General features: G+C 42.0%; 1 protein-coding gene and 1 long non-coding RNA gene across 8 annotated transcripts in view; one reads left to right on the plus strand and one right to left on the minus strand.

Moving 5' to 3' along the window:
- The window catches only part of GLI3 (GLI family zinc finger 3), a 284,194-nt gene that overhangs the window by 186,235 nt on the left and 71,694 nt on the right, over nt 1-26,265 (minus strand). For 5 of the 7 annotated variants that reach the window (XM_054237018.2, XM_078342254.1, XM_078342256.1 and 2 more), the window contains one exon: nt 7,319-7,561. In XM_054237018.2, the coding sequence (XP_054092993.2) occupies nt 7,319-7,561 (243 nt within the window). Of the gene's footprint in view, nt 1-7,318; nt 7,562-11,439; nt 11,594-26,265 lie in introns of those variants that run through there. The other 2 variants (XM_078342257.1, XM_035253235.3) reach the window with 1 other exon arrangement.
- On the plus strand, nt 1,392-7,157 carry LOC144578320 (uncharacterized). The gene is made up of 2 exons (XR_013523842.1): nt 1,392-1,474; nt 7,021-7,157. It is a non-coding gene; the product is annotated as an uncharacterized LOC144578320 (long non-coding RNA).

Consider the following 26,265-nt stretch of genomic DNA (forward strand, 5'->3'; position numbering starts at 1 on the left):
GGCGAGACCCAAATTTAACAGCTTAAAGAATTCAGGAAGTAGGATCCTTTTCAATGAGTACAACAAGAATCCAAGCTCTATCAGAAGACAGGGAGAAGGGAGCAATAAAATGCCAGATCGGTTACTCTAAATTAACCCAAACTGTGAACGGCACACAGAGGAAAATCAAGCCCTTTCCCTAAGAACTATGAAGATACAGCACAAATTTATAGGTACAAGATCAAGAAGGCTAAGGCAGGATGGGAGACTGCAGCTTCAAGAGACATCAAAGGTAACATTCTTTAATTATACAAGAAAAGGAGGAGGGCCAAGAATAATGTTGCCTCTATTAAGAAAGCAGGAGGGAAAGCTGTTAGCAGATGCTATGAAATGGCAAGAGTTGCCGTTTCCCATGGTTTACTCTAGGAAGGAAGGAAGGAATGAAAAGGGGAGGGAAAGGATGGAGGGAAAGAAACCATAAGCAAGTACTAAAAAAGTGCCATTTGGATGGGTGCCAAATTAGAAAAGATAAATAATTACATGGAATCTGTAAAAAACTGGATTCATGGTCCTGAACTGAGTTGCACATGGGGCCTCCCATTAACATGGATGAGATACATCCTTGAATGCTAACTGGGGAAGATGTTACCAAAATATGAATTGCCTGGAGGCTGCTGAAAACAAGAAACATCACTGAAATTTGGAAAAAGGCAAACAAACATCATGCTCATCTTAACTACAGGGAAAATACCTGCTTGTTCGAAGTCAGAAGGGTGTCATGGAAGAGAAGCAGCTCTCCTGTGTTAATCTCATAGTATTCAAGAATCCTAACAACTTTAAATGTGCCACATGCGTGTAGAAGGAAAGATTCTTGATGTTTTAAAAATGCAGATTTCAGGCCAGGTGCGTTGGCTCAAGCCTGTTCTCCCAGCACTTTGGGAGGCTGAGGCAGGTGGATCACCTGAGGTCAGGAGTTCAAGACCAGCGTGGCCAACAATGGTGAAACCCTGTCTCTACCAAAAATACAAAAATTAGCTGGGCAAGGTGGCACACATCTGTAATCCCAGCTAGTTGGGAGGCTGAGGCAGGAGAATGGCTTGAACCTGTGAGACAGAGGATGTGGTGAGCCAAAATTGCGCCACTGCACTCCAGCCTGGGTGACAGAGCGAGACTCTGTCTCAAAAATAATAATTTAAAAAATATAAAATTTACAAATTTATAAACGTACCATAAATACTTTGTATGCTGCCTACTCTCAGGAAGAATTAGGTGGCTAAGTTTGGATCAGGGTTGTGTACAATGACTAAACTGTAGAAGGGAAGCAGAAACAGCAATGTCTCTTCAGATGGTCTAGAAGCCACTCTAGTGGGCAGGCTGTGAGCATGGGTCACCTGGAATTCCATCTCCATGGTGACTGTGATAAGCATCCGAGCTGCCCTACAGCGGCACCCATGAGTCCCCAAGTCCTACCCTAGGAGTTTTGGTGTCCACAGAGGTAAGTACTGCCTTGGACTGATCACATTACTCCAAGGGAGGTCGGGCCGCTGGGTAGGGGTAACACAAAAAATTAGCTATTTAAAGGTGAGAGTGACATGACTACTCAGTGTCCAGGGTAGGAAAACATCCTTGTCAGATGGCTCTTAGAGACTTTCTAAGGAGGTAGGTCTCTAGATAGGCCTTGAAGAATAAACAGGATTTGAAGGCAAAGAGAAAGCCTTGGATAGTTGGTTCAGGAAAATCAACTATCCAAGCAGGGCAACGAGAGCAGGGCCAGCACCAGAGCAGTGGCCAATGGGACTTGGGTCGGCTGTAGAAGAGAACAGTGCTGGGCAGCAGGGGAAGAGAGGACAGGACCAGTACACCAAGGGGCTAAGTGATTTTCTCTGGAAAATGTGGTGTCTCTTGGTCTTTCTTTTCTCTTCCTGACCTGGTCTTCAAGCTTCTCCAAGTCTCCTTTAATACATCTCTCCTCAAAATTGATGAATAAAATTGATAAGAAATTTTTCCAAATGCTATAGGACTTTTCTCCATATTGGTTCCCAGTTCAATTCATCATCTCCTAAGACAGATACACAGACTCATGGTCACATCAGGCACAAGAGAAGTCAAAATTTACTGGCAACAGTTCAAATCTGGAACACTAAGAATTATCCCTAAATCTCTATTGCTTTGCTTGAAGTTGTCTTGCAATGCAGCTCTTTAAAAGTCTATGGAAGTGGCTCACTGTTTGTAGTCTTAAAACATCACCTCTGCATTACTGAAAGAAAGCCAGGTCATTCTACTGAATTTCTAAGAGAAAGACAAGAATACACAGGGAGCTATTCTTGAGCTCACAAGTAACAGTATTGCAAAGGTTCGTGGACCTGTTTGGATCTCCTCACCCCAGCTGCAACTCAAGAGGAACAGCACAGCCCCCAGAGTATGACCCAATGTCAGTCTTTCAGGTTAAACAATCTAATTATCAAAGGTGGGGGCGGGGAACCAAAGCATTTCTGATTGGTTCATCAACTGTTCTCCAAAGAGGTTAAAAAGACAGTCTGGATGAGAAGAGAACTAAGAGCTCAGGGAACTGTCACTGCCTTTGCAGTTTGGCCAACACAAAACTGTTCATTTGTGCCTTGTAGGCATTTTTGTCTCTCACAGTCTCAAGATGACACTTGGATAGTAAGAGAAATATGAGCAGGTGTACCTATTAAATATGTAAAATACACATCTTCTATTCCATTCACTCAGAAGATGTATTTCTAAAGGGATGTGGAAAGTCACCTAATATAAAGACAGACAGGTTAAAAAAAAATCTATGCAGTTTTTTAGCACACAGGAATGCAAGTGGGCTTAGCACAACCTTCCACAGAAAATAAATGCAAGCCAATTAAAAATTCAGGGTTTTTTTTTTAAGCTAATTCTTCAGGTTTTGCTAATTAGCAACTAATAGCTCTGTCATCTGAGCTGGGGAACATGGGAAGAATACCAGTGGTATGTTTTCAATCAGAGCATTTGCATGGAAGAATGAATCATATTTTCCATGAAGAATTACTGCCTAGGAGCCGTTGGGGGCAGAAGAAAAGCAGCCTTCACACAACTATAAAACTGGATAGGAGACCTGAAGTTTTTTTTAGAAAAAGGAGACATCTTTCTGCCCCTTTTACCAAAACGAGCAGAGGCCCTATAATTTGACATGACTAGTGAGTCCGAGAACCTTTGCACGAAGATCCCCGCGGGAATAGTTTAAAAACTAGACTCTTCAGAGTAAGACAGAAGACAATGCAACACATGTTTTCTGTAAAAGGGAAGTGAATAAAAGTTAAGTGTCGGCCAGGGTACAGGAATGCTTTAACTATTATGTCACCTGCCTTTGAAAGTTTATAAAAGATAAATGCATGGCAGTCAATGAAAGCAGGAAGAGATGGTGGTTTGAAATACCTGGCTACAGACAGAGTACGGGGCAGAAGAAAATTGCTGAGGAATCTTTGGGCAGAGGATGGGGTTTCTTACCCTGACTCTGACACAAGAAGATCAGGTCCTCCAATCTAGCCCCTCCTGTGCTCCCCCAAATTATAAAGTGCTAGTAATCCTGTAGCCGAGAGCCTGTCAGCACCACGCCAAGACTGAGCCATGCATCTTATACTTCTACTTTCACACCTTGATGTACAGCTGCATCCACTGTGACCCTTCATGAGAAAATACACCCTAACCCCCCCCGGGAAGATTTTATTCTAAACATATGCTGTGAATGTTTGAAGTGCCCGCTATCCCTGAGTTTTCTTTCTTTTTTTTCTTAAACCACAAAACCTAAAATACTTTAGATTTTTGCCTAACTACAATTTCTGAAGATGCAACATTACATACCAAAACATAATAAAATCTTGTGCAATAAAAATTTTACAGATGTCCTTCTGAAGGGGAGAAAAAAAAAAAACGGTTTTCCCTTTTCCGGTCTTACAGGAAGCCTGCCCACATTTTAGAAATACAAAGTTAATATATATAGAAGCACAAATTAGGCATCTTGGAAAGTCTACATTTTCCAACCACAAAAAAATGAAGGAATTGCTGTCAGTGCTCACATGGCCAGCCCACTGGATTAGAGGAGTCTTTTGACTGGCTCAGCAGAGCTGGCAAATAACTCAAGGGCAAGGGGAATGGCCTCAAAAGATGTTTCTGAACTTGAGCTACTGAAGGTCTGCAGTACACTTGTGCTGTTCACACAGCCCAGGACTGAGACAAGCTATCCCCACAAGATAAACAAATGTGATCAAAACTGTATGTCTCATTCTAAAAAGAGGGCATTTCTTCATACACTAAGAAATTCATCGAAAATTTATCACCTTCAATTCACATCAATCATTAGCTTTGCCTGGGTAATTAAATCCATGTGAGCAGATAGATTTTATTATAAAGTATCTTAAAAAATACTTGTGATACTGGCAGGAGATTAAATAATCCAACAGAGTTCTAAAGAAAAAGTAAAGTCATAACCCATATGATGCAGAGGCTTAGTTTAGGCTATCTTTAAATTATTTAATATGAATAAATAATACTGTACCTTTTATGTTTCTACATGTATTAAAGTTTCCATTTGTTACATAAAACACTTTCTGCTAAGAATTTAAAATGTTAACACTTCTCAAACTCATTCAAAATCTTTACAATTTCTTCACTTATTAAACAGAAAAAATTATAGTCGATCTACTGAGGTTGACTGAGAAAGGATTATGCTCAGAAAGTCACAGTGCACAGCTCTAACCACACCATGGTTCCAGGTTTGCAGTTTGCTCAGTTCCTAATCTGTGTTATAGAAGAAACTGGTCACAGGCAAGCAGGTGACCAGGTCTAGTAGAAAAACAAACAAAAAACACAGCCTACACTGAACCAAACACAAGTGCAACCCTTGCAAACATGACTTAGAGTCAACTTATCACAGGATGATGGTGATGATATAGAAGAGAAGGAACAAAAAGAGAAGAAGGAGGAAGAGAAAGCAGAGAACTACCTTAACGGTTTTGAGGCACTGACCATGTGCCAGAGATTTTAGTACATACACCATAGAGCAGGTAGTGATGTCATCACCCCATCCCACAGTGAGGGGAGGATTCCTAGAGGGATCAGCACACATGGCAAGGTCACATAGCTAGCAAGTGCAAAGCTGGAACTTGAACCCAAATTCCCCGAGCATTGAACCAATCTGCGCAGTCTTTAGAACTTCCCGCCCCTGTTATCTACAAAACAATGTAGCTTATGACCAATTTAGGGAGTACGTTGGGATGGTAGGTCAAAATCACATTTGCCATTTGGTTACAGACAATTTACACAGTATATAAGTTATCACATAATTTTAACACTGATTTGAACAATATAGTGGGAAAATATAACAAATCACCCACTGTGAAAGCTGTAACCTCAAAACAGAGTGATGATGAGTGAATTCGGAACCCCCTAAGAGCTCTCCCATGCCCACCATTAGTTAATAGGACACTGAAGGCCCAGGAGATGGGTCCCACATGCACCGCTGAGGGAGGACAGGTTCCCAGGTGTAGAGAGCTCCCAGCCCCTCAAAGGATGGGAAGACGCAATGGGGAAAACCGTTAAGAGAAACGAACCAAGAACAACCTGCAAGTTAAGTGGCACAGAGAGAAAGTTAACGGTTATCTGCCCACGACTGTCAGCCAAAAAAGAAGTACTCATCAGCTGTCCTGACTAATTAAATACCTCACTAATTAGTGCGCATCTTAAAAAGACAACAAAACATAAATATGAGATGGGAAAAGTTTGTGTTCACACATAAGAACAAAAACAAAGCAGAGAGCTTTGGCTAAGAGTCCAGCCTGAATTTTTCTTAAAAATTAAGTCTACTACCAGGGTCTATAAATATAGGTAGGAAGCATGTAGGAGTCCCTCACATTTTCTGCATGAATGATGTTTAAGAGACTCACACATAAAAATACAATGCAGGAAATTTAGGAATGTGCTCAGAAAAAAAAGCCTACCAGGACCATTTTAACCTTCATTTCTAAAAGGAAAGATGAAAAAAATAAAACTAAGACAACCCTGAATGAAGGAAGGAACAAGCCCAATAGCCTTCCTCCTTATTTACAGAAATAAGACTGACAAGCACTTTTGAAACAGAGAAGTGGTAACCTCTTTCAAAGACTTAGAAGAATCCAGAAAACTCTCCTCCACGCTTCTGGCCACTTTTTCAAAAATGCTGCCTCCACTTAAAAAAAAATAACGTAGCTTCCATCTTTTCCAACAATATAATCTGGTCGGGTTGTGGGGGTAGCGGTTGCTGAGACTTAAGGTTGTGTGAGGCCCTTTGATCTGAGGAGTGAGCATTCCCCTTTGCTGCAAGCCAACTAATGAAGGGATGAAATTAGCTTTTATCCTGGGCACTTTCTTGAGCAAAAAAACATGCACTAATCAGCTGTCCTCACTAATCAGTCATCTGGCTAATGACCTTTTGCCTTAAAACACTAAAATTTCTGAATGATGTGGAAAAGGGGAAACACAAACCAGTCCCCCTCACTGGAGCTCAATGGATCATCTGGAACTGGAGCCGGGAAGGTTAAATGGCAAGTCTGAATCCTGGCAAGGTGATAAATCTGTAATCAAGAGCTGCAAGCTTTGGCACCTCAGTATGAACTTCATTACTCCGCAACCAAATTGTACTTTTTAACTAGAAACAGGCCAGAAATAAACTCAACCCTTCAATATTTTTCTTTATATTCTGCCTTTGGAGAAAACCATCCCATACTTGAGTTCAGAGTCCTAGTTAATTTAAACGTGATTAGTGCTGAGAAACGAGCTTCCGATGTGCCTGGCATGCTGGTTAGAGAGAAAAATGCAGCACAAAGAAAAATCTTCCGTATTAAGGAATTTAGTATGGATTTGTTAAAAGAGATTCGTTTTTACAAACCATCAAAACTGGGAATAGCCAAAATCATTACATTTAAAACATCCTTAAAAATGGGAATCACGGCTATTGAGTGACTTCTCTTAATGCGGCTGGCTTTGATAACTTCATAACAAGAAACTTTTCTCCTGCAGCATCCGCTTGGATGAAGTAGCCCTAGGTCTACTTCTCAACAAAGGTCTTGTGTGGATGAGTCACCAATGGACCACCTTCCTGAAGGCCGCCCCACTGAAGACGGACGTTGCTTAGAGACGTAAGAAAACGTCTCTCTCTAAAAAGAAGAATGGGTAGGAAGGAAAGTGGAAAGAAAATTGCACATTTTAATAAATTATACAAGCCAATACGTCATAAAGCACACACACCACATGTAAACACACACATACAGCCCTCTCCGTGGCTCCTAAACAAGTGCCAACCGGCATGGGCACTTACGGTAGTGGGGCTCCATGTAACCATTCCTGGGGTCCATGGCAAACACCGTCCCCCGGTACGGCACAGAGGGCTCCGCCAGGTGTGGCAGCGACCCATGGATCTCCTTCTTGATCAATGAGGCCCTCTCGTCACTTGATGTTGAAGGCTCCTCACTGACTTTGCTGAGCCCCTGCACGTTCTGTGGCTGCATAGTGATTGCGTTTCTTCTCTCTCTGTGATAAGTCTGTCCAGGACTTTCATCCTCTAAAGAAAGAAGAAAAATGAAAGACTCTGTAAGCTACCTTAAGGAGCAATTTAAAACCATGATCAATTAGGTCTCATTCTCCATCCCTCTCCCAGAAAAGAAGTCTTTTTTCTCATTCATGGCAACTTTGAAAGCTACCTGGCTGGAATGGGATATTTGTAAGACAAAATTGTTTGTGAATGAGGGTCCAAAGCACACAGATACACAGGGAAGGATGAAGGGGAGCAGGAAATGAGCCTATTAAACTAAGATGTAGGGGTAAGCAAATTAGCATCACCAGCTTCTAGCTGGATCTGCCCATGAGGTTTCTGCTCATGGGCTGGCCAACACTTTGCAGGTCCCATGTGGAACTAAAACCTTTTCCAATCTAAGACTGTGCATGTCCAGCTTCCCTTTGCCTACTAGGAGACTCAGGGCCTCCGAGGTGACACCAAGTCCATCCAGCTACCCACTGAGGCTCTGGTTGCTACAGGGGAGTACAGGGCCTTTTCTCCTAGAGGATGACCTATGAGTAAGCTAGCCAAAAGTTTATGTGGTTTTGTCATTTTAAGTCAGATTTGTAACCCAGCAAGAGATTTGACAGAACAAAAACTGGAACAGAAAACTCACTGGTGACAAGGGATAAACATGCCAATCATGAAAACCTACAGAGCCTCCTGTGAGATACTTCCAGCTTCTGTGCATACAACAAAGCTGAGACCTAGGAGAAAACAGGAGTGAGACTGAAAGTCCGGCTGTGAGACGGCTCTGAGGGTGAGGAAGGAAGGTGTGGGGGATGTTGATATGTGCCCATGCTCTGGTACATCCATCTATTTCTTCAAACATGTGAGTAACAGCCTGACAAACTTCCATATACAGTTGGTATTCCAGTTTCCTAATACTTCAGTTCCCTTTTATCAGTGAGAACTTTCCATCTCTCCACTATGGTTCTCTGTAAACGCGATTGGATGACCTTTCTATAACAGCAGATCAAAGAACCCAAGCATAAAATCAAATCACGCTGCCTATGTGAACCCCCAACAAGTGGACCAATTCATTTCTTTGAATCATACATACACTCTGAACTACATGCTCCCAAACAAATTCCACAGTTAATCAACAGACTGTGCTCTAGCAAATAAGTGCTGATAGAAAGCGAGCTGTCCAGGTACCACTCAGACATCTAACGGAAAGACTGTTTCCTTATTCTGTCTTTAAAAATCTGTGTTTGGGTATAAATAATAATACTGTTGTGCATTTTAAATGAACAGATTTTGAACACATCTTATTCCCATATACAAATGTTATCTTCAAAACAATCCATAAAGCAGATATGACTAAGGGTTCACTCAGTAAACAGAAGAATAATGCTTTAGCAGTTAACAACTCTGTTCCACTTCAGAAGAAAGTAGAACTGTAAACGCAGACTTGCATAAAAATACCAACTGCAAATAACAGACACTGCTAACGTTGACTTGGGACTTGAACCACCTAAAGCCAGTGTCAAGTTTAGTCTTTCTGCCTGTGTGTAGTACTTGGAAACTAAGCACTGTATTCCTTTAGCCTAGCAAATGACACAAAACACAGCAGACAATGAGGTACGCTTTGGTCTTTACAGAGAACTTGCTGATTACTACAAGGTAACTGTGAAGTATTATTTTAATATTGTTTTGTGCAGATCCTCATCCCAAACCTTATAATTAAGGGGTAAATTATACATTTAATCTATCAAGTAAAACCTAAAACAAAAAACAAAAAACTGTTGGAATCCCACATGTTCACATTGATGTCTATGAAAGCAATTCACACCACATTCCTGGTAATCTTCAAACAAACTACAAAAGATGAAATGCATTTTTATTTTCCCTTCTAACTAATGTTTTCAGGCAGTAGTCCACCCTTGTGCTTCATTAGCAGAAAAGCTGCAGTCTATAGAATAAGAATTGTGCAGTTATGTAAAAGCAGAACGGTGTCAAAGACACTAAAACTTATGTCAGTTTTATAAAAATTCCTATAACCTACAAATGGCCCAAGTCATATTTTCCACTAATTTGTGCTCTGTGTAAAGCCTTTATTTCAAACTTTAATCTGAAATGAACTTCTAGCACTGAGGTGCAAATTCTGTAGAAAGGGACCTTCAATTGGAGGCCAGAAAACCCTTCCTCAGGGGGGTTGTGACACATAATTAGCATTCCCTGGGAAAGATGAATAACCAAGCTCCGCTAACCTGTTCCAGGTTTAAAACAGGATTTCCTTGACTTAATCATCCCAGAATAAATTAACTTTTCTTCTCTCAAAACACCATCCCTATAATAAACTCTGTCTTACAAACTACGTGTTTATGATGAGCATTTGAATCCAACCTAACAAATAATTGAATAATGAATGGGCTATGGTCTGGCCAGAGAGTCCTCCCACCATTCCCCCAACCTCTTGAGAGAATAAAGTTGGGAGGGTAATGGCGGGGGTTGTGGGGGGAGCTGAGTAGAAATGAAGGTCCCTTTTAGCTCAATGATTTCCTTAATGAGAGTTCACCCAACAAAAGTAAATATTAAAGTTATAATAAGTAACCAAAGTACACATTTTTAATACAGAAAAAATTAAATTAAAATTACTATTCCTTTAGTAAAGTTAAATGCAGGCAGGAATTTTCTCTTTTTTTAATGTGAAAACTTCCATCAGGATACTTACTTCACAACAGTCAGTGCTACCGTATTTTACCCAACTACACCTCCCGGCCCCAAAAGGAAAACTCCAGCAGACAAATACTTCATGAGGTTTACCTCCTATACCAAGTTGCTTTTGACGGGCATTCCTATAAAAACCTGACAGTACGCACACTCCACAATACAAACAGCTACAAGGCTTGAAAGCGCTCTGTATACAGTGAAAGGGAAACTTTCCAAGCAATATTCCTGCCTGCTCTTATAAATTTAGCAACCACTTCAGCAAGCCAAAAGACGAAAGCTGTCTAATCTTGTTCAGTTGAGCCTAGTTGTTCAATAAAGTTTGAGAGTCAGTGCAGACAGGCTACGCCAGGCCAAATTATTGACAGAAACACACTGTCCACCATGGCAACAGGCAGAAGTCTGCTGCAAAAATGTAAGCAAACAGCCCACTGCTCCAAGAGCATCTGCCAATGGACTTTAACAGCCAAACACAAGGCAACTGTTCCCGCTTCTCCATGTTTCACAGCTGCAAGCTCCGGGGTCAAACTGAAACATGCAATTCACTAAAATCCTTCAGGAAAAAATGACTTTAAATACTGCCATCATAATCCCACTCTGTACCTCCTTCTTCTTGTATATCCACGCTCAAGTGGAAATCAACAAATTCCTGCCCCCAGAGAGCTGCCCAGAGCATCACGTTTTAGAAACTGTCCCAGAATTTCCAAACTCGTCCAAAAGCAGCTGACATCAAGTCAGATACTCTTAGCGCTAGAGACTCAGAAAAAAGAAAGTGAGGTCCTTGACACAGTGCTTAGGACGTTTGACTCTTGCAGTAAAGGTCTGAAGAAAGTAATTATGCTGCTGCAGGAAGCAGGACGTGAACAGGCACCTGTGTGCGCTTGCATACAAGACCTATACCATTTCTCATGTGAACCAAGGAGACTGGTTTGGGCTTTTTTGTTTTGTTACGGTTTTTTTCTGCCCATGACTTGAGAGAAAAGTTTCAGGTGATTCCTTCAAGATAAAAACAAAACTTCTGCCAGGCATCACTAACTAAGGACACCTCCTGTCACCTAACAAAATTAGCTGATTAGGAGCTCACAGTGCTCACGTCCACCCACTTTCCCCCTTAACATCAATTTTTCCTTAAAACCCACTTTAATACCATTACTCCTCTCTTGCCCCAAGACCTAGAAGACGCAGAATGTAAGAGAACAGACAATACTTACAACACAGCCCCCGGGCTCTGGCTAGCTACTTTGTGCCAACTTCTCTTGGTGAGCTTTCTCTAGCTGTGCAGACCCTCTAGGAACATTCTCGGTGTCTCTCTGCCTCCCTCTCCCTCTCCCTCTCCCAGGCAGTGCTGCTCCCATTAGAGGAATTAGAAGTGGTTGGAGCCATGCTAAATTTAACAAGCTCATTAGTATTCTTTCTGAGTGCTTCCGAGTGAACTCTCCCTATTCAAGCCTCTCTCTCCAGCAGAAGGGTCAGGCGGCTAATCATTAAATCAAACTAATGTCACCCTATCACAATCAGCCTGAGAGAAGGAGGGTTTATTATTTCAGTTTATGCTAAATAAACGGTTTTACAAATGGTCCCCAAGCAAGGTCAACAGCAGCTTCAATTACAAGACAAACTTAACAAGAGTTGCTATAAACCAAGTACCCTGTATTGACTTAAGAACAGGCTCCGCTCCACATATTGCCACTAGCAGGATTGTACAGGAATGCATATTGTAAAATAAAGGAAGGGGTGAGCTTTTTTCTTTGCCAGAATTTGCGAGTGCACAGCGACTCCTCATTCACCTCTCTCCAACCAGCTAGCCGCTCAGCTCAATTCACCCCACACAAAGGCTGGAGCCCAGACCTCAATGGACCGAGTGAAACATGTTCAAAACTAGGCTCTCTATTGTGACTGAATTTCTTAACATCTTTTCAAAAAGCGGAGAATGCCTTGAGGCTAAAGGAAGAAACAGGCTAATGGTGAATTGGGAATTCTGAGCAAATTTCAGAGCCCTTTCCTCCTAGCTTTTGAGGTTGAAAGCAAGCTCTTTCCTTTCAAGTTTCAAAGTCCTTTTTCCTCCCGCAGTGTCACAGAAGGATTTGAAAAGAAGGTAATTGTGCTCGCAGTCTCCCTGATCAGAGCTTACGTCCTATTTCTGGTATTTCGGAATACTTCTTGCAATAATAGTGCATATAGCTCAATCCCTTAACCGGCCTGCACTCTGCAATTGCTCATTAAATGAACAATTGCGGGTATAAAATGCCTTTTATGTTCAAGGTCTGGATATAAGATAAGCATTCTAGGACTCTAAATTTGGTTTACTAAGGAAACTCTCCATCATTAAATTACAAAACTGAAGTCAGAATATCAGGCTTTCCCAGAAAAGTGGTACTCAGGTTGCGGGAGCCAAAATGAAGGGCGGGGAGGGAGGGCGGGGAGGAGGCAACCAAATGTGAAGAAGGGGAAAACTAAAGACCGATACTCAGATTTCCAGCCGAATGGGATTCTAACAAGAAAATAACATTTCCATATTTCAGGTCTGAGTTTGTGAAACCTCGTAACTTCTATATTGAATGATATAATAAAGTCATGTTCAAATGAAATAAAATACAAACCTGAGGATCCATAAATGTGTCGTTGTCTAATGTGGACCTCTCACAAGCAAACATCTTCTTCCTCCCCCGTCACTATTTACATCATTTCATGTGCTCTTCACAGTAACCCACTCATGGCGGTAGGAGAAGGTATTAGGCCCAGTTTCCAGATCAGAAACGGGCCGTCACATCCCAGGTAAGTGATGCAAAGAAAATTCCCAGTATGCTATACCAAATCCACATAGCCCCGTCCCCGGTTAACACAACAAGAGCTCTATTCCCGGGTAGGCTTTTGGAATGATGCCTGGATATATGCCCCAACATCCACCACCGCCACCAATAAAAAGAAAAAAAAACAGTAATGTCATTGCTATGCACAGAAAATTTCAAAACAGACACTCTCCCATTAAGTTTTTGACAACATAAATCCACTCCTGGGAAACACCGAGAGAAGCCCAAACGACAAATTTATGGAGACACGCTGGAGGTGCGTGGAGGACCCGCACATGTGCAGTCCTCCCCTTCCACGTGCAAAGACACATGGAGGCCCCACTCAGCGCTGCACACCCTCTCCACCACGCTCCGAAGCTCAGCCAGGGGCTTTGTGTGTTCCAGGCGTTTTTAATGTGTCTCCAGAAGCTTGGGGCCCCACCCTCCTGTCCTGAACAAGACACGAGTGTCGTCTCTCCTTTCCTCCCAGGAAACTGCTTCGCTGTGTTTGCAAAGAGCATTATTTTATTTTTTTTTCCCTATTATACATTTGTTGCATCTTATCAGCTTTTATTTCTTTGGTTATTTACATGTTGATCCTCTTTGAATAAAAACCAATGCAATCCAAATCTTCGCCTCCCTGTTTCAGAATTCTCCCCAAGACTTTGACCAAAAAGAGATCAGAAATGAAAAAGAGAAGAGGCTAAATATAATCAAAGCATTATAGAATTATGCTGGGAGGGTGGAATAAAGTTCCTGTAGTTTGTAAAAGCAGAATATTCCCTCTTTCCATCTAGATTGCAGTTCTTCCTAAGCCAAGGGTTGCTCCCTACAATGTCTAGAGCTAGACTTCCAAAGGGCGTGAGCAAACAATGCCTCCTCTAAGAACATTTCCAATACCCTCGGGGTCAGACTTCGCCCTTGTGCAGCTACACATACATCTCCCACTGACAATGATGGATGACAGAGGGAGGGGCCCAGATGCATCAGGAGAGAGCACTCAGCTTTGTTTGCAGCCTTTAAACGGTACTGCCAGGCCTGCAACATGAGAGGGCTGCAGGAGAATCTGAAGCCTTGGGGAAATTCAAGTGATAACCCTCCTTCAAAGATTATGGGGTTGCTCTCTCTCTCTTCCTACTTTCACCAACCAGGAGGCCCCAGGGTGAAAGGAGAGAATGTAAGAAATGACCTCCATCAGGCCAGGCACGGATGCTCACGCCTGTAATCCCAACACTTTGGGAGGTTGAGGTGGGCGGATCACCTGAGGTCAGGAATTCGAGACCAGCCTGACCAACATGGAGAAACCCCATCTCTACTAAAAACACAAATTATCCAGGCGTGGTGGTGCATGTCTGTAATCCCAGCTACTCGAAAGTCTGAGGCAGGAGAATTGCCTGCACCCAGGAGGCGGAGGTTGCAGTGAGCCGAGATCACACCATTGCACTCCAGCCTGGCAACAAACAAGAGCAAAACTTCATCTCAAAAAAAGAAAAAGAAATGCCCTCCATCAGAGCCATAGAGTAGCTTACTTGTCTTAATACTTCTACTGTTCTTTTTGCCAAAGAATAAAACATAGTCTCAATGGACCAACATCCCAGTGGCTTCCACTGGAAACTATGTGCTCCAAAGAGCAGCAAGTTAGAGCTCAAATCAAGGCAAAATTCTCTCCTCACTCCCCAACTGCTCAGTTTACAGAGCTCCATTCAACTTCAAAAGAGGTTCCAGGGATAGAGGGGAGTAAGCAGAGAGAGCAAGATGAGAATTCAGATAAACGAAAATGCAAAACCTGAAAATAACTGCTCGCCCCACTGTAGCAGAAAGCTTTGATGGCACGCAGAGCAAGCTGCCTCCCGTATTTTTTTTTTTAAAAATGACAATGATGAGCAGATAACACTATCAGCTTGTCTGAGGCTTCACCAAGCAAGCTCTGTGGCCCACAGAGTTTCCATACATTTTCCTTGTGTCTCTGAACCCTCACAAATAAGAGGCCTGCAGCCCCATCTCTACCCCTGGGAGAATGCTTCCCAACATTGATGACAAGGTCAGCAAAGATCATTGTGACCTGGTTGAACACTGCCCTGAATGGGCACTTAAGTCCAAGCACAAATCCAGGGGTACTAACCATCTTTCAAAGCTCCCTAACAGAAAACGTTTGCCAAATCCAGCATGTACTTGGGAACAAGAAAATACAAACAAAACAGTACCACTGAGGGCCCCAGTGGGCTCGACTTTAAAAGGGAGAAGGAGATCTACCTTATTTTCCAAGAGCTTGCCAAGACTCTTTCTTGAATCAAAAATTCTAAAGCAACGTCATGGAGCTTCTTCTGTTAGTCTGCTATTAGTTGCTAGTCGCCGCTTACACTGAGTGAGTTAATTAGTGGCATCAAAGGCAGTGCAATCGGTTCCCAGGAGGGTCAAAAATTTTGCCTTCTGCTTAGTGGCGCATTTATGCTTATGTCTCTGTGAGTCACAGTCTCATGAACATTTAGGTATTTGAGATTTCTTTGAGAATTCCATTTTAGTCTTGAATAAGCAAAGAATGAAGAGTCTCTCTTTCTTATTTTGCACATACGGACCTGAGCAGTTAAGATTCCATAACGAGGCTGGGCGCAGTCGCTCATGCCTGTAATCCCAGCGCTTTGGGAGGCCAAGACGGGTAGATCACAAGGTCAGAAGTTCGAGGCTAGTCTGGGCAGTATAGTGAATCCCTGTCTCTACTAAAAATACAAAAAAATTAGCCAGGTGTGGTGGTGTGCACCTGTAATCCCAACCACTCGGGAGGCTGAGGCAGAAGAATCGCGTGAACCGAGGAGGTGGAGTTTGCAATGACCAAGATCGTGCCATTGCACGCCAGCCCTGGAAACAGTGTAAGACTCCATCTCAAAAAAAAAAAAAAGATTCCATAATGAGATCCATAGTCAATAGTTTAGCAGAAACAATGACAGACCTGTTCAGAAGGCCAGAGTGTCCAGGTTGCTGCCACCTGGCTGCATCCTCTGATGGGAATGATCCTATCACTCTGGAGATCTAGCCCAGCCCCTGTGTGGCAAGAGGACCAACAGCCTGGTTTTCCTTTAAAGGCACAAAGAAATAAACCTCTGCCTGCAGCAGCTTCGTCCACTGGCAGTGCTTTCAGATGCTGGTTCCCAGGTCCATACCCTGATCCCATCACCAGCAAAGTCCCATTTCCTAACCTTGCTAACATTTTTCCAAATTGCAGAAGTGAACGCAAACTTAATTGGTTGCATCTGGTGTGTTTATGTTGCATGTTTTTGTTTTTAGAAGAACACAGAATGAGAAAGCCTGAGCATATGGTGGTATTATACTTTTAATAAAATTTTACAGACCATGCTTACACAATTGCAGGAATCAGGAGCTCCTGGAGAGTGCATTTCAATATCAAAATAATACCATTATTGTACCAAAAGGAGCTAGAGGCCACATAATCCCCAAGAGGGACAGAGAGCAGGGCTCACCTACACTCAATCAGCCTCTGGGCAAAGGCCAGGTGCTGTCTGGGTCAGGTTTCTGCAACAGAAACCCCCTCTAGCTATGGCCCACTGACCTCAACTATGAAATGTGCATTTGAGAAACTCAAATGAAAATATCACCTCTTGATTCTTCACAATTTTATCTAAGCAGCCTGCTTCTAGTGAGTTAGCCACAAAAAGCCTGTGGCTTTACAAAATCTCAGATAATGGCTCATGTTCTGCCTATAAGGGAAAAGGGAAAGGCCACAAATCATCACCTCTCACAAAGCACACCTTCATGGCCGCAGACATGACCCTAGCTGCTCTCCTTCCTCAGGCCACACCCCCAGGAGTTCACTCACTTCGCCATTAAGCCACCATGTCTCTAAATTGTTTAAGGATTCCAATTTTTGGAGGACAGGAAGATGGGAGGAAGAGAAATATACAATTATTTCTATACAAAACTTCTAAACAAAAAGAAAAATTTCAGGGAAATGTACCCATTAGCATAAAAATATCTGTATGGATTTTTAATTTATATTTCTCAATCCTTTTAGAGTACAGAAAAAGCAGATTTGTTTGGCTTTTATTTTTAATTCTATGTATGACCTTTACCATAATTATCTAAAGTTCAAATTAAGTACACACAAATTGAAAAATTATCCCAGAATTTCATCTGTTGAAGCCTTGCTTTAAACTATTTATTCTACCGCTCGAAACTATAAAATATGGCTAAGATACCATAGGCTAGGTGTGCACATACTAATAACACCTCCCACTGGTAAAGGACTTTAGAAGATCTTGATAAATCAGCCTATATAAAACTATGTGATCATTTTCATTATCTCCTATGCATATGCAAACACCTCCCCAAAAATGCCCTATGGTCCCTCCCTGAAAACCTGTTAACTCTGCTTTTAGCAGCCAGCCCACTCTGGAAAGGCATAAATGGGAAATGAGTTAACAAACCTAGACTATACTCTCTGCGCTTCACGTTTATCGAGCACTTACTAAATGCCAGGCCAGTGCTCTGTGCTCCGTATGTGTTAATCCCACTGAATCTTCACAGGCCTGTCCAGTATGCAGTATCATTACCCAGTTATTCAGGTAAAAGTCCTGAGGTTTAACAAAGGTTAAGCAACCAGCTTGAAGTCATCCTTCAGGTAAGTAACCAGCTTGGCATGTATTTCTTGTGTATTATAAACTAGTATTAATCCCTAAAATGGGTCTGCTGTAAGGAGTCTCTGAAAGCCTCTAGAGCACTCATTTGCTTGCCATTGTTCTATCTGTATTTGTGAACACTATTTTCTTTCTTTCTTTCTTTCTTTCTTTGAGACAGAGTTTTGCTCTTGTTGCCCAGACTAGAGTGCAATGACATGATCTTGGCTCACTGCAACCTCCGCCTCCCAAGTTCAGGCTATTCTCCTCTCTCAGCCTCCCAAGTAGCACAAGAGAGAGAGGCAGGCACCATGCCCAGCTAATTTTTGTATTTTTAGTAGAGATGGGGTTTCACTATGTTGGCCAGACTGGTCTTGAACTCCTGACCTGAGGTGATCCACCCGCCTCGGCCTACCAAAGGGCTGGGATTACAGGTGTGAGCCACTGTTCCCAGCTGAAGACTACTTTCATTGCAAAAATTATTGTACCTCTTCTTCTAAAGGCCATCAGGAAGAATACTATAGACTTTAATCAAATGAACTGAATTGTAAACTTTAATCCAGAGTCATGAATGAAATACAGTTCGTAAACTTCTTCGATTTTCTTATTCCACTTCTGTTGTTGCTGTTGCTGCTACTGTCATGCTCAGGTCTTGGGCACAGTTCGTATCTTGCAGTGTAAATGACACCGCTCATGCTACAGCTAAATTACCTTCTTGCACCCTGTTTCTCCCCGCACCTCTCCCTTTCTGCAGGATTTCCAGGTTCTGAATAGCTATTTTGCAAAAACATAAATAAATTTAACAGTGTCTTCAGTGGGATTGCAATGCAGGCTCAGATGTAAGAAGCAGCCTGAATATTTGGCTTGTGCTTAACAATAGCTCCAACAGTTAGAGCCACACGTAGTTTATTGAAAGGGGCGTATGTCCAAAAGTTAAAGCAGCATATGGTTTACAGAAAAAGGGGGGAAAAAAAACTTGCACTTGGAAGCAGCTTTGCTTGGATTATTTACCAACAAATGAAAGGCCCTTCAGGCTGCCCAAGAGTACAATCCCCTCCCACTGGCTGGAAAGGAATTGCTGAATGAGTCAATAAAGTCAGAATCATCCAACCCAGAGACACTCTCCCTCCCCAGCTAAAGATGATGATCGAATTACAGCAAATTTAAGAAAGTTTGCCCTTTTTTTCATCAAGAACAAAACCAGACTACTTCTTAAAATGCACTATTAGGAACTGCAACTGTTCCTAAATGTGCCAGATATATTTCCATCCATGCAATATTAAAACTAACAAGCATCTTTTCAATTTCTTTTAATGATGGGGTAGGCCATAAAAATACAGCAGTGCTTCATTTAGCCCAAAGAGCTGAAGCAAAAAAGACCTAAATAAATAAATAATAAACGTGCATGGGCCACTTACCAAAAATAAAATCATTTCATTCAACCTTTTACAGGAGGTGCATGCAGCATTTTTAAAGCAAAAATTCTCATAACGCAAACCTCCACTTAAAAATCACTGCCAAGGGCTGGGACCATGGCAGGACGTTATTTCTTTTTCAATTTATTTTTTAATGTTTGGGTATTAATGACATCAACTGCCATGTAGTATAATAAGACGGCCCAGTGTAATAAAAGGGGTTAGAAAACCCGGCTCCCAGACTTGCTCTCAGCACTTAATCGGTATGTTACCCAGGGTACGTTAAAATATGTCACATTGTCAGCGGCCTCCTCTATAAAAGGCTGATAGTAAAACTTGTCCTCTTACTTCATAGGGTATTCTGAGGGTTAGATATAACAGCATAGGAAAGAGAGCTTTATAAGCTGGGGCATTTATGAATGCTAGATACTATCACTCATCTCATAATCTGTGTGATAATATAAGATTAGGAGCCCGGGGCCAGGCATTGGGTTTCCAGGCCTTGGGCGTCCAGGTTGAATATCCCTTATTCAGAAAGCTTGAGACCGGAAGTCTTTTGGATTTCAAATTTTGTCAAATTTTGGAAGATTTGCATATACATAATGAGATACCTTGGGGATGGGACCCAAGTCTGAACACGAAATTCATTTATGCTTCATATACACCTCATATCCACAGCCTTAGGGTAATGGCATACAATATTCCTAATAATTGTGTGTATGGAACCAAGTGCTGACAGCAGCCCCTGACGTGATCAGGTGGAGAGTTTTCCTCTTGTGGCATCAAGTTGGTGCTCCCAAAGTTTCAGGTTTGGGAGCACTTGGGATTCCAGATTTTCAGATTAGGGATGCCCAACCTATACTATAGAAACATCTAACTTTAGGCAAGTCACAGAATTTCTGTGGGCTGCTGTTTCCCCTTATATAACATGGGACATCACCAATCGACTACACCCAACCTCTCACAGATGTCATAGGAAAAAGGATGGTACGAAAGAGAGCTCCCTAACTTCCAAGGAAACAAACCAGCAGATACCCTCACCAGGCACCAGGATATACAGCTTAGGAGGGAAAAACTGCTGTTTCACCACCAGAAAAAAAGATCTAAGTTAATCATCTAAAATTAAAACTGGTCATCTCTTTTACCCACTTCTTTGACATATCTCTGGTCAAGCTCAAAATCAACATTTACCAGACAAGTATGCTTAGTTCTTCAAATTTCTGTTGAAAACATCAATCCTGAGACACTTGACATTTTCCCAAGAAATACATGTGGTTTCTCCACAAACAATATTTACTAAGAAAAATCAAGCAAATTATTTTAGGATGGTTGTTGACAAGCTATATCCCCTGACTGCTTTTGTACAGCCTGTGAGCTTAAAATAGATCTCACATTTTTTAATGAACAAAAATAATCCAAAAACTAATAATATTGGCCAGACACAGTGGTTGCCTGTAATCCCAGCACTTTGGGAGGCCAAGGTGAGTATGAGGTCAGGAGATCGAGACCATCCTGGCCTTGGTGAAACCAGTCTCTACTAAAATACAAAAAATTAGCTGGGCGTGGTAGCACGTGCCTGTAGTCCCAGCTACTCAGGAGGCTGAGGTAGGGGAATCGCTTGAATCTGGGAGACGGAGGTTGCAGTGAGCCGAGATCGTGCCACTGCACTCCAGCCTGGTGAAAGAGCAAGACTCCGTCTCCAAAAAAAAAAAAACAGGATAATATTTCATGACAGGCAAAAATGATAGGAAATTTAAATTTCAGGGTCCATAAATAACATTTTCTTGGAACACAGCCAGGCTCATTCATTTTCATATTGTCTACAGCTGTTTTTGAGCCACAACAGCAGAGTTGAGTAGTGACAGAAACTAAATCGCCTGTGAAAATCTGAAAATATTTACTAGCTGACCTTTTGAGAAAAGGTGTATTGTCCTCTGACCTACCTTGTCTCAGCATATGATAAGAACATCCATTAGTAAAACTATGAAACACACCTAGGAAAAATATTCAAAAAAATAAGGCAACTATCATTGCCACAGTATTTAATATGAATGCTTTGAAATCTTAAAATAACTATGAGGCAGATACTAATATCATCCCACAGATGACGGAAATAGGCTTAGAGAAATTAACTTCCCCAAAGTCACAAAGTTAGTCAGTCGGGGATCAAATCAGTCCCCTATGATTCTGAACCTGACAATTATATGACCTAGTGTGGCATATACATTTTGTTAATTGGGATGAAAGAGGCACATCCAAGAATAAAGTTTTGAGACTTTCTCTTCCCACCAAATTGGGAAACTCCTAACCAGAGACAGAAACAAACGTAGTAAGGGTTCTGAGGGAGTGTCTCCACCTCGTGTGTGAAAAATTGGGTCATAGGGTTTAGAGCAGTGAGTCAATAAAACAATATGAACCGGCCCAGGTTGGTTCGTCACATTCAATTCTTACAGACTCATCCACATCAAGGGCTCCAAGTGTCCCAGCACGAACCCTGACCTTCTAAGAGGAGTAAAAACAGAACAGCTGCTGCCCTCAAGGCCCACATGACTGATTTTTCTACATGAGAAACTACCCAAGAAGGGACGCAGAAGCTACAGGGTTAGAGCACAGGGTAAACAGTAAAGTCAGTATCAGACAAAGGCCATGGAGAGAAAAGGCCTCTTGCTCAGGTTTGACTGTGGGAGTATAGTCCTTTGTGAGGAGGTGTGAATAAGAATCGGTATGAAAAGTCTCTAATTCAAATTTTCAGAGGCCACGATCTGAACCAAACCCCTCAGGGATACATTCAGCTGAAGGTCACAGTCTCAGTGACTACTCTGATACTCTAAAATGTTGCAGCTTTGGTTTGAGTTGAGATACATACAATTTTTTCTGCACTTTTCTTTATTCTTTAATTCACATCTTGTCAATACAAATAGAAATGTACTTTCTTGGCAAAAAAGCTTTAAATTAAGAGAAGTAATAATAGATTTCACACTGTGCTGCTGCCAAGTCATTCAAATAAGAACTCTTCCATCCTAATCACATTGTCTGGGCCAGTCCTATGAAAAATTCCCACAAGAAGAGTTGGTGAAAACAGCAACCAAAAGACATAATTGAGGCTATGTTACTGTGCCTGAAAATCAATTCTACAGAGTTTCTCTTATCTACTCTACAATCTGTAGACGAAAATTAAAATCCCAGTATGGTCCAGCTAGAAAATGAAACAGTCCCTTTTATAAAATGAATGCATCTCAGAGTTCATTCAGCAGATTATTAGCAACCGTTACAACTTCAATCCCTGCTTTGTCACAAAGAAGAAGTTTGAGCAGGTGCAGTGGCTCACGCCTGTAATCCCAGCACTTTGCAAGACCAAGGCAGACAGATCATGAAGTCAGGAGATCAAGACCATCCTGGCCAACATGGTGAAACCCCACCTCTACTAAAAATACAAAACTTAGCTAGGTGTGGCACATGCCTGTAGTCCCAGCTATTTGGGAGGCTGAGGCAGGAGAATCATTTGAACCGGGGAATCAGAGGTTGTGGTGAGCAGAGATGGCACCAGCCTAGGCAACAAAGAGCGAAACTCCATTTCAAAAAATAAAGAAAAAAAAGAAGTAGCTTCTCCTCGGCTCTCAAGTAGCTTGGTCTTACAAGGCTCTCTTGCTTAAAGGAAATTTATTTTTGTTTCCCTTCCCATGTATTATTGGCTCCGAAGTTCTTGAGAGGAGCGGTCAGGGGAAGGAGGACTAAACACTTTTTTTTTTGTATTTTTAACCTATCTTCAACTCTACATGGTAAACTCGAGTTTTCCCGTCAAATAACAATTCTATTCACAAACTACATATCTTCCATCCAAAGACTGATCTCCTGCAATACTGACCTCCTTCTGTAATATTCAGGTCACAGTCTTCCTTGCCAAGGGCCTCATAAATTACTCAGACTCAAACCAAGAGTTATCTATCTCTATACACCTGACTTTCTTTGCCCCACATTAAACAATACTCTCCTATCTCACCTCTGCCTGTCACATCCCTCTAGACACTTCCAAAGAATACTCATCTCCATCACCAACGTGTCTCTCTCTGATTTGCCTTTTCCCCAACTGCAGTTGTCTCTACCTTTTCACTCTGAGTCCTTGCTGAACTTAACGCTGCCTCTATCTAATGCCCCATCTCTATTTCTTACCTGTCACAACCACTGGGCACATCATGGATCTCATGACCCCAGTGTCTCTCTTTTTGACCTTGGGTGGCTTGCACTTGACCCCTAAAGTTTTCCACAATGTTTCTAAGGATTGTTCTTTGGCCAATGTTATGGCTTCCTTCCTGTGCTGATGCTTCAGTCTTCTAGCCACTCTGTTCAAGTAATCTTTTGCTTACTTGTCTTTTTCAACCTTTGAAATTTGAATGGCTTTAAAATATTACTTTCTGAGACTATGTAATTTTTTTTCCTTTTGTAATGGATCGATCTGGATAGACCTGAAATTCACTGTTAGAAAAAAAAATGCATGCAAAAATACAGGTTCTAATTGAATGGCATAAGTAGAAAAATAATCACTAGGACACATCTTGTCCATAACCCTGCAATATACAGACAAGTTCCAGAAGCTGGTGTTTTAATATAGTTGTATATTCATGCGTTTAAATCTATTTAAAGCATCTAAAGACCAGGTATGGTGTCTCACACCGGTAATCCCAGCACTTTGGGAGGCCCAGGGCGGGCAGATTGCTTGAGCCCAGGAATTCAAGACCAACTGGGCAACACAGCGAAACCCTGTCTCTACAAAACATGCAAAGATTAGCTGGACATGGTGGCGCAGGCCTGTAGACCCAACTCCTTGGGAGGCTGAGGTAGGAAGATCGCTTGAGCCTAAGAGGCAGAGATTGCAGCAAGCCAAGATCATGCTACTGCACTCCAGACAGAGATAGAGCAAGACCTTGTCTAAAAAAATAAAAATGAAAAAAATCTAAAAAGGGGTTTTGTTTTTATCTAATGAAATATTTCATTCCAGGAACGGTCTTAACATTGCAAGAGAAAGCAATTATGAAATGATCATGAACGAAATTAGATTTTTAAATCACTATTCATGAGCGGGGCACAGTGGCACACGACTGTAAACTCAGCACTTTGGGACACCAAGGCAGGTGGATCACTTGAGGTCAGGAGTTCAAGACCAGCCTGGCCAACATGGTGAAACCCCATCTTTACTAAAAACACAAAAATTACTGAGGCATGGAGGCTGCAGTGAGCCAGGGCAACAGAGTAAAATTGTGTCTCAGAAAAAAAAAAAAATATATCCCTATTCAGTAGGGTGTGCTCTCTGGTCAGTTACAGCAAATCTGTTACAAATCTTTGGCATTACAGTATCCCTGCATTCCTACTCTAGAAACCATAGAAACCAGCAAACGTTCTGATATAATACCTATCCAATGTGAACTATCTTTCTGCTTGAAGGTTTTAAGAGATCAAATACTGTGCAAAAAACATCAAGGTTTTCATGGGGCTGGAAGGATATTTTTTTAAATACCCCATTAGAAATACATATTCCTGAAGCCCAAATATGGAAACATTTTTCCACCTGGACACTGAAACACAAGAAAACAGAAGTAATGAATTAGTTGTATTTCACTCATTGGGTCATGAAGACAGAAATGTACCATACAATAGATCATGTCATTAAATCCAAATAGACTGCTGGTGCATATCGGGGTCTCATTCCCTACTTGTTCTGTGTTTAGGCCTTGTCTACAACTAGCTGCTAGTGATATCAAGTCTTAAACTACTTTTGTGACCGCCTGAGGTGACCACAGAAAGGAATATCTAAAATGCCTCTGAAAAGTGGACAAGTCAATTTTGTAAAGTCACTGAGTATACTGATATTCTAAATAATTCAATAAAAAAGGTAGAATCAAGTCTTGCAAACAAAGTTAAAACCATAAAACCATAGATGAAAATCCAAAACATGAGAAAACAGGTGCCTGGAAAATCCAAAAATCGCATATATTAAATTTTAATGTCAAGAGTACAAAAGCCGCCTTGTCATAGAGCAGTGAAAACTGAAGCCAAGTTAAAAGTTATGGTGTTCTGTATGCTCCCCTTCCTAAAATCTTCTAAGAAGCACATGTCACTTCCAGGCTTACAAAAAGCCCAGCCTGAATAAAGGCTCTGAGCATAAGGAACCATCCTCAATCCCTTCTATCCCATCTTCTGAGCCTACTCAACTTTCCACCCAGTGTCTACCAGAGCATTTCTTACCCTGTATGGTAATTAGCTATTCACTTGTGTGTCTCCACCACTAGACTATAAGATCCTTGAGAAGCCGGGCGCGGTGGCTCACGCCACCAGCACTTTGGGAGGCCAAGGAGGTTGGATCACGAGGTCAAGAGATTGAGACCATCCTGGTCAACATGGTGAAACCCCGTCTCTACTAACAATACAAAAAAATTAGCTGGGCATGGTGGCGTGTGCCTGTAATCCCAGTTACCCAGGAGACTGAGGCAGGAGAATTGCCTGAACCCAGGAGGCAGAGGTTGCGATGAGCCGAGATCGAGCCATTGCACTCCAGCCTGGGTAATAAGAGCGAAACTCCATCTCAAGAAAAAAGATCCTTGAGATCAGGGGCTGGACCTCAGTACCGTATTATCTCTTAGCTGCACACCATAGGTACTAGTGAAGTATTCCACCGACAGATAAATAATGGAATGAATGTGGTGGGACTTCAGGGAGTGTCTGGAATCAACAGTATAAGTTGGCTGCTCTTGCTGCTCTTGCTGTCTTCCAAGAGTGGCCAAAACAACAGGCATCTTTCTAATCAGGATCAGGCCCCAGAGGGAAGAACACTGGAGCATCCTTGTGGGCCTTGGCAATGGAGCCCCAAGAAACAACATATCAAAAGTGAAAGCATAGCTCTAATCAGGGGGCTGGAGGGACAACAAATAGGGGAGAAGGAGGCAGAGGGAAGTCTCTTATGGCAGCATTCTGCCAATGTGGTCCTGATGCTTTGTTTTTTCCTTGAAACAGGGTCTTGTTCTGCCTCCCAGGCTGGAGTGCCATGGCATGAGCTTGACTCACTGCACTCTCTGCCTCTGGGTTCAAGCCGCCTCCCACCTCAGCCTTCCAAGTACCTGGGATTATAGGCACACTCCACAAAGCCCAGCTAATTTCAATTTTTTTTTTTAAGATGGAGTTTCACTCTTGTCACCCAGGCTGGAGTGCAATGG

Source organism: Callithrix jacchus, chromosome 11 (genome assembly GCF_049354715.1).
Source record: "Callithrix jacchus isolate 240 chromosome 11, calJac240_pri, whole genome shotgun sequence".
In the NCBI taxonomy this organism is placed as follows: Eukaryota; Metazoa; Chordata; class Mammalia; order Primates; family Cebidae; genus Callithrix; species Callithrix jacchus.